Source organism: Armigeres subalbatus, chromosome 2, assembly GCF_024139115.2.
Source record: "Armigeres subalbatus isolate Guangzhou_Male chromosome 2, GZ_Asu_2, whole genome shotgun sequence".
In the NCBI taxonomy this organism is placed as follows: domain Eukaryota; kingdom Metazoa; phylum Arthropoda; class Insecta; order Diptera; family Culicidae; genus Armigeres; species Armigeres subalbatus.
In genome coordinates this window covers 271,188,167-271,197,527 of record NC_085140.1, presented here as the reverse complement: position 1 = coordinate 271,197,527, position 9,361 = coordinate 271,188,167, and the positions used below count along the sequence as shown (strand labels likewise).

Below are 9,361 nucleotides of genomic sequence, written 5' to 3'. Positions count from 1 at the left end.
GGTACCGAACATTGTTGATGACGGATAGTTTTGGGCGCAGTTTAACCATCACCAGATAGTGGTCAGAGTCGATTTTAGCACCACGATATGTCCTGACGTCGATAATGTCGGAGAAGTGTCGTCCATCAATCAGAACGTGGTCGATTTGTGTTTCTGTCTGCAGTGGTGATCTCCAGGTGTACCGATACGGGAGGCTGTGTTGGAAGTAGGTGCTGCGAATGGCCATATTCTTGGAGGCGGCGAAATCAATTAGTCGTAGGCCGTTTTCGTTCGTCAGCCAGTGAGCGCTGAACTTTCCAATAGTCGGTCTAAACTCCTCCTCTTGGCCAACCTGAGCGTTCAAATCTCCTATGATGATTTTGACGTCGTGGCTTGGGCAGCTGTCGTACTCACGTTCCAGCTGCGCGTAGAATGCGTCCTTATCATCATCAGTGCTTCCGGAGTGTGGGCTATGGACGTTGATTATGCTGAAGTTGAAGAACCGGCCTTTGATCCTCAACCTGCACTTTTTTAGAAAAAACTGTTGTTCTACATACGACAGTATAGACCGCGAAAAGCTATGAAAAATTAAGGATGACGCGCGATACAACAGTGTCCCCGCGAAGCTTACCAGACTGATCAAAGCAACGGTGGATGGTGTGCAAAACTGTGTCAAGATTTCGGGCGAACACTCCAGTTCGTTCGAATCGCGCCGGAGACTTAGACAAGGTGATGGACTTTCGTGCCTGTTGTTCAACATTGCGCTAGAAGGTGTCATGCGGAGAGCCGGGTGTAACAGGCGGGGTACGATTTTTGTACGATATTTGTTTCGCGGATGACATGTACAAGACGCTAATAAGACCTGTAGTGTCAAGAGACGGGTACTTAGGACCATCTTTGGCGGTGTGCAAGGAGACGGTATGTGGCGGCGAAGAATGAATCACGAGCTCGCCCAGCTCTACGGCGAACCCAGTATCAAGAAGGTAGCTAAAACCGGAAGGGTACGATGGGCAGGGCATGTTGCACGAATGGTGTTCGGTTCCGATCAGACAGGTACGAGACGGCGTGGAGCGCAGCGAGCGAGGTGGGCAAACCAGGTGCAGAACGACTTGGCGAGCGTGGGGCGCATTCGAGGATGGAGAGATGCGGCCTCGAACCGTGTATTGTGGCTTCAAATTGTTGATTCAGTGTTATCTGTTTAGATGTAAACTAAATAAATAAAAATAAACTAAATACAACACCAATCGCGTAGCTTCTTTTAGCTAGCATGTGTACTCCTGCTGAAAAAATCACAAAATTGAGAAACAAATAAAATTTCTCTTTATCGCTTTGTTTTTGATAATTAATTTATTAATCATTAATAAATTTTATTCATACAATACTTCTCAAATTAAGCGCTTAAAGGAAGTCACTGTACATCTTCACCACACTATTTCAAGCGAATGTGTTGGTAGCAGCTCAAATCAGCCGGCCATCAAAAAGCTAGTTAAGCATCTTACACGCAAGGCACGAACACATGGTCAACCAACGACGACGGCGCGTTCCATTCCGATAAACTGAAGACGCAAAAATGCCTTCCAGACCAGAGCTTCTCCAGTTGGGTCCGGTGATCTGAAAGCGCTTCTTGTTAACCTCCAGTCCGGGCGGGCTATCGTCGAAGAGTAAAGGATTCCCTCAAGAGAGAACCAAAACAACTCGTTAGCGATCCCGCGCGCGTGCTATGAGACTTTGTCGACGTCCGTTGAGAGAACGCAACAACATATTGTGAGAGGGTGGAATATCCATGCGGGCCCGCGCGTTTGGTTGTTTCGGATAGGTATCTTGCACCGAGGCGTAGACTGGGCTCAGTTCCTCGTGAGAGTTCGCCATCGTCGCAGGTAGATGTAGTTTCTACGCGAGTCGGAACGGTCACGCGGTTGGATTTATCAGTCGCCAGTGCAGCGGAATTTCATGTTATGCGATACAGCAAACATTCGGATTTTGGCGAGTTTTTATCTGAATTATGATAATTCCTACACGGTTGCGTCGCTTATTCCGTTCGTTCGATTTTGTGCACGAAATTGTGGTTTTTTAATTAATTTATTCTCTATAAGGTGGACCTGCTGCCGTTCGGTGGTTGGCAGAGTTTTTATCAGCAATAAAGTGACTTCGGGAGGGCAGGGCCCCTCATTGACGGCGGTGTGTCGCATGACGGCAATTACGATAGTGAGGTGACAATTATCGCGTAAACAGCTGGCTTATTGGTATGGTTTTTGTCTGGAAGTGAATGAAACTGTTTACCTTTCGGTCGGAAACGCAGTTGAGATGATTTTTTAATGCAGATTGAATCTATCATCATATACTGTACGAAGCTAAAATTGACTATGCTTAATTTTTTTTCGTACGATCAGAACTTTCCATTCGAATTACAATTAAAGTCGTTATTTTTTCTTGCGTGACGTTTAAAATACTCCATTCAATGAATTGGCATGACACCCTCGTAGACCACAGTTTCGCGGCTTAAAATATGCTGCTGCATAGTCGAAAGGCTTCGCCACTCTTGATCACGTTCATGAAAAAGGTGTGTGATTAATCACGTATTCATAATGCATTTGAATCGTGAACATGTGTTGCGATTGACTTGTCGGTCATAATTCCTTGTCATAAACGACTAATTTGCATACGTGCCTCTTCGGATAGCGATTCCCTGCGCGGTCTTGGTCAATGTGTGAGATGTGGAGCGGATGGACGCGCATAAATATTTGTTGGAAAATTAGCATAAAACTGGGATGGATAAATAGATTTTTGAAATGGTTCGACGTTCACGAATCACGTCAATAAAGAATTACTCGGCTTCCATCGAGGCGAGTCGATTTCGAGTGTCTACGCGCGTGATCCGCAATATCTGCACCCTGTTGTTTACGCATCGACGGAATTGGATGAATGTTTGCTAGCTTCGATATCCAGTGGGAAAGAATGTAAAATTTAACGAGATTTATTTATAAAGTTGAACCATGATGAAATGTTGCGATACTTGCGCGTGCTAGAAAAAATAAGCAATTTTAGCTTCTGTAGTATAGGCAATCGCTCAACAGGTGGCCTCCTCCGACCCTAATGTAAACAACGATGTGCAAGTCCTGAGCAGACCGGGACTATTTTTACGCGAAAATCTGTGGGAATCGGATCAAGTGTATTTGCGGAATGAAAAACCCAACTAAGGCAGACGCCAAAAAATGTTGTTTTTTCCAGCAAACTCGAATGTGACCGCGGACGTGAATTACAACAAATGATCGCATAACAAGGGAAGAATATCGGCCGAAAAGAAACGAGAAGATTATTAAAGAAGAAAGGAAGGTTGTTTCATAGTGGTGTAGAGAGGAAAAGTTTCACGTTTCGACGAGGGACGAGAGCGTGCACTGTTATATCGGTGGTTGGATGGTATTATTTTTATGAGACGAACATTGATGCTGTGTTGTTCTCTCGTATGCTGGAACCGTCCGGATCTTATTGGAGAAGACGAGAGACTCTTCCGTATGAAACACTCAAAACTGGAATGTGCTGTGAAGTTGTAGCGGCACCGATCTCCAGGGGATTTCTCGCGTTTATTGCTGTCTTCGATACGAATTGAAGGTGAAGGAGATTCAGCGAAAAAGATCAACAAAATAGTGAAAACATTACGAGCATAATCCTAACTGTGACAGCCACTCGTTGCGAGCAAACGAGTGTGAATATAAAAGCTTTTAAATAAGATTAAAATTCAATCGATTGGTGCATTAATTGTAAAGTACTCTCAACGGATTTGATTGAGTGGATGGCGGAGATTCCCCCGCATGTTCAATAATCTTTCGATCGGAGTGTTATTCATGGATCGCTTTCAGCGCTGGAACTCAAACCACAATATGGCCAAGGAAATCGTGTTACTGATATTGTTGTTTGGCTGCAACCAAGCATTGTCTACGTCAGACTTTGCCATCCAACGTACGTGTGAGCCCATCAAAATAGAACTGTGTCGAGGAATCGGATATAATGAAACATCGTTACCCAACCTTGTGGGTCATGAACTGCAAACTGATGCAGATTTTACACTACAGACCTTCTCCCCCTTGATCCAGTACGGTTGCAGTAAGCAGTTGAAATTCTTTCTGTGCGCAGCCTACGTCCCCATGTGCACTCCAAAAGTTCCAATGCCTATTGGACCGTGCCGGGGTTTGTGCCTCACCGTGAAAACTCTGTGCCATCCTATCCTGCAAGGATTTGGATTCCCATGGCCGTCGGCTCTTGACTGCAATCGGTTTCCGGAGGAGAACAATCATGAGCACATGTGCATGCAAGGTCCCGGCGAGCCAACTGATGGTGTTATTATGATCTCCAAGAATGATCGTCCCTCGTGCCAAGGACTGATCAAATCGCACCTGTATGTGCGATTGAACCGATCGGGGCGATGTGCACCGCTTTGCGAGGCCGATATCATGTTTGAACAGAACGAGAAACACTTCGCGGAAGTGTGGCTTACATCTTGGAGTGTGGCCGCCCTCTTTACGGCAATCATAGCAACCCTCTGTTTGATCCTGTCGACCAAACGCTGGGACAAAATTCTGATGCCGCTGGTCATTAGTCATTGCCTGGTCACAGTCGGTTGGGCGGTTCGCTGGCTGGCCGGTCGCAACGCAACCGCTTGTGGCTATGATACACAACTTCCGGGCGTCTCGCTTCTGCTAACGGATGGCCTTATGACGGCGCCATGTGCGGCCACGTTCCTGCTGCGATACTACTTCGGCATGTCGGCAGCTGTTTGGTAAGTCATAAAATTCAACCATTTCCCATTTATTACTTGTAACGAACCTCAATATATCAACCGACCGTAAATTTTCACAACGAGCATGAGCGTTCTCTGTGGCTCGGTTGCTCGCTGGGACACTTAACTATTTTCGAAAACTTAAATGTGCGTGCGTACGACCGATAATTAACTCTTTTTAATCATTCTACGAGGACTTGAAAAACGACGGCATCTTTTCGTCAAGTGGCAAGCAGATATATCTTTTCACCCTACATGCAACCAGCTGAGATTCACGGAATGAAATCGACAAAATGCAAGACGAGCAATCGTGTGTACTTACAACTGCACTCGCTCGTCAGTCAGTCAGTCAGTCAACCGGTCGATGCCTTTGGTGGCGAATTGTGCGAGGATCATTAACAACAACGTATACTCTGTACCTACTTTTATTGGAATCTCCTCTCGACTTACTGCTGCTGACTGTCTGTGGGCCTTGCGCCTGTCATTTGCCGTTCGTCATCTTCGTCATGCCGTTTTCGCTTCGGTTATTACATGTGGCCATTAAAATCTGACGTGCGCATCAGCCGAATGTAATGAGCGGCGAAATCCGCAACCGATCTCGTTAATTTCGGAAGGTTTTTGAAATTTTCCTAGCTGGGATGTGTGGCGTAATGCACTCACAAACCGCGCAAAGGCGATCGGTGATGCATCGCACTACCCTTTCGGTGTTTTCATGGGTTATGTTGACTGCATGGGGTTGCTAAACAGAGGAATGCGTTGCGGTGCAGTACGGCTTGAGTCGATTCCGGTCAATTTGCTCGCATTATTAGGTGAGCTAAAGTGGATTATGGGTTGTACAACTTTCCTACTCTGGCTTAACGTTAATCAATTTCAACATTTAGTTTTTTTGTGATCCCTCGAATCTAATCATGATTCGCGAGTCAGAGTATGCACCGTTGTACAATTATGAAGTATGAACCTCTGATGGAATTTTAAAGCCAGATGCTTTGCTACTGTAATATTGATCATTAGTTCGATTAAGCCAGGTTTCCCAGTGAGTTATGAGGATCTCTTAAATAGTCCGCTGGGACTCCAGATAGCCTTGAGATAAAGGTGCAGGATAGACAATTCGGAGTTTTTAAATTTCTTGGTCCGGTCTAGGATATTTTCGGGAGGAAAATTGCAAAATTAGATAAATTTGCCCTTGGAAATTCAGATGACGGATTTCTCTTTGAAAATTCAAATGATCCTTGAAGAAGGATCCCTTTATTAATTCAGACAAACTTCCCTTTGAACATTCAGACAACTTCCCCTTTGAAAGACCTGTCGAATTTCCCTTTGGAAATTCAAATGAATTTTCTTTTGGAATATCAGACGAATGTCTTTTTGGAAACTCAGACAACTCATCATCAATTCATCGAAAAATTACACCGGAATTTTCTTTGAGAATTCTTATGGAAGCTTCGCCGGGAATTTCTATGGAAGTTCTTCAAATAATTCTACCAGAAGTTCGTCCAGCAATTTCTCCAAAAGGTCGTCCAGGTGTTCCTTCAGAAGTTCCTCCAGCAATTTCTCCGGGAGTTCGTCCAGGAATTGCTCCGAAAGCTTCACCATTTCTCCGGAAGCTACGCCAGAAATTTAGAAATTCCTCCATTAATTCCTTCATGAATTCCTTCGTAAGTTCCCTCAGGAACTTTTCAGAAAGTTCTTCCAGGTATTGCTTCACAAGTTCCTTCAGGAATTCCTATAAAAAATCCCCCTCTCCAAAAATTCTTTCAGAATACCTTCAAGAATTTCTTCAGAAGTTCGTCCAGGAATACCTCTACAAGTCCCTCCAGAAATTCCTTTACAAGTTTCTCCTGGCATTCTCCCGGAAGTTCGCCAAGAAATTCTTTTGAAAACTTCTCCAGGAAGTTCGCCAAGGAATTCTTTTGAAAACTTCTCCAGGTTCTTCGTAACTTCCTCCTAGGTTTCTTCTGGAAATCCCTCCAGGATGTTTGACAGAAGTTCCACCAGGAATTTATTTGGAAATTCATCTGAGAATTTTTCCGGAAGTTCCTTCAGAGCTTCACCCAAAAACTTTTTTTTAGGAATTCCTCCGGAAGATACTCCAGGACATTCTTCCAAAGTTTGTCCGAAACTTTTTCTTGAAGCTTCTCTGGAAGTTCCTTAAAAAATCTAAGAATTCTTAGGAAGGTTCTGTAGTAGACACGATTAGGTCTATAAAGTTTCGAAAAAAAGTGATTCACTGTACTGCATTTTGGTATTGGCAATCAGTTAAATTTGAATATGCTTTTTGTGTATTTCTTTCGAATGGGTAGCAAGCTACCTTAGTCGGAAACATTTCGAATAGGTATTCGTGTCCAAGCGAAGAGCTTATCAGTTTGCTGAGTACAAACAGACGAGCCTAGTAATCTTGTCTTGGTCACGACAGACTCCGCCAGGAATTTCTGGGGACATTTACCTAGAACTACTAACGGGAGTTTGTTCAGCAATTTCTCTAAAAATTCGTCCAGATATTCTTCCAGGAGTTCCTCCAGCAATTCATCCCTGGGAAATTCGTTCAGGAATTCCTCAAGAAATTCGTTAAAGAATTTCACCTTAAGTGCCTCTAAGAACTTCTCTAGACGTTCCTCCAAAAAAATATTAAGGAATTTTTCTATAAATTCCTCCAGGAATTTCTTAGGAATTTCTCTGGTTGTGGAAGCTATTTCAGCTCATGAAAGGTTGGTGCATTATTTACTATAAATCGTTTGTAAAAGCCGTAAGGTATGCAATTGCTGCTGCAAATGAAAATCGTAAGCTGTATTTTGGCAACTGGTGCTCCAATAAGTTTTGGTTAATTGTGGAAACTGTGAATTTAATATGAATGTTAAAATAGTGTGATTGTTATCCGTTCATCTAATATGCGAAAATTGGTAAGCCAAATAAGAAAACTACTTTATTGGGCTAAAGATAAAAACTCGTGCACAGCCTGCCTGCTTAAGTGGCTGTTACAAAACCGAGTCAAAGTGATTTTCCACGCAAGTTTATTGCGTTTATCAGTCTAAGAAATGCATGAATTCAGCGTAATGTAACTAAAATATGCTTTTTAGAGAATCAGCGCTAGATATCTCCCTGTAAAACGATGTATTATCGCTGAATTATTAATTTATTTGGGTTATGAGACAACGTTATATCCCAGACTAACATTACCTCTCGTTACCCTATGAACTTTTTTTTTAAGAATTTAATTTTTTCTTCGATGTCCTTGAAAAATTTTTAATCGTTGGTCACTACTTTAACAAAATTGATATCTCCTGCTTTACTCTCATTCACAAACAGAAAAACGGATTTATTGAACCGATTTGTTTGCATTCGTTGCATTCGACAGAGAATCGTTTCCCATTGTTTCGTATTGAAAATTAGTCAGATCGGACTATGAGATCAAACGTTATGGCTAAAATGATTTTTAAACAAAACCACGCTACGAAAATCTCACTTAAGTTATTATAATTTAGCCACGTGTTTTTGTCTTTCTCGTATACTAACTATACGGAAATACTTTTTTTTTGCCTTTCTCGTATACAAAGTATACGTAAAGGCTATAGGATCACTCCAAAACCGAACTTTTGATAAAAGGCTCGGAGACCCATAGTGTTATATACAGGGCTGACAATCGTCATCGTCATAGCACGAAATGCCACGGTAGCGACGAGTTGCAGTGTCTTCATTGCTACTCTAGCTTTCGTCGTGTAACCAAATCGTCCTGACGACATCGAAGAACGAAGACTTCATACCGTTATTCTTCAAGGGGCAGCTGCCATGCGAAGATTTTTACTAATTCTTTGTAATAATGAATTTGAAGCAACGTATGAAAGCGTTATGAATGTTATCGATACATTTACATTACCAAATTTCCTACTATTTGTTTATTTGAGACGCTATTATGTTTTTAACCAGTCCGTCTATAATGACGTGCAATAAATTGTGTGAAGAAGTGACGACGAAAATCGTCATAACTTTTGGCTGCGCGACTATCGTCGTGGTACGCATGCGGCGCGAAGAAAACAAATAGGTGTTGCGTCGTGCAATGTTATGACGAAGACTAAATTTTTTTCGCTTTCTTCATACGACGAGAATGACTATTGTCAGCCCTGGTTATATACCAATCGACTCAGTTCGACGAATTGAGGTGATGTCTGTATGTGTGTGTGTGTGTGTACAAAAATGTGAGACACGCTTTTTGGTACTTAGCATTATTCGATTTGGTCACAACAAGTTGCAATCGACGCGGATTGCGGTCTAGTTGTTTCCTATTGAAAATTGGCCCGATCTGTCATTGCGTTCCAAAGTTAGTGAAAAAACATTGTTTTCTGCCCTTGGGAAAAAAATTCCAAAAACGAAAAAAATATTTTTTTTTTCATAGATTGCAGCAATACATTCAAATGACCGCAAATGCATATGAATTGATGGAAAAAGTAAAATCTATCCCCCTAAAGTGCTATTTCGACATCTCTTATGTGTTTTTCTTATTTTTAATACGCGAGAAAGGCACCACCACGCTAGGTGGATTGATCTGGGTTTTTTAAATTATAGAACGCGTATGTGATCTATCCTTATCATGTAATATTTATAATTGAGCGGGTT

The 9,361-nt window shown here is 42.5% G+C and overlaps 1 protein-coding gene across 3 annotated transcripts in view; it reads left to right on the top strand.

Moving 5' to 3' along the window:
• Positions 1–1,832: 1,832 nt before the first annotated feature.
• LOC134216345 (frizzled-4) overlaps positions 1,833–9,361 on the top strand; it is a 135,978-nt gene continuing 128,449 nt past the window's right edge. The window contains exons 1-2 of one of the 3 annotated variants that reach the window (XM_062695257.1): positions 1,833–1,856; positions 3,208–4,753. In XM_062695257.1, coding sequence (XP_062551241.1) covers positions 3,789–4,753 — 965 coding nt within the window. In that variant the 5' untranslated portion in view covers positions 1,833–1,856; positions 3,208–3,788. Of the gene's footprint in view, positions 2,223–3,207; positions 4,754–9,361 lie in introns of all 3 variants that reach the window. The other 2 variants (XM_062695256.1, XM_062695255.1) reach the window with 2 other exon arrangements.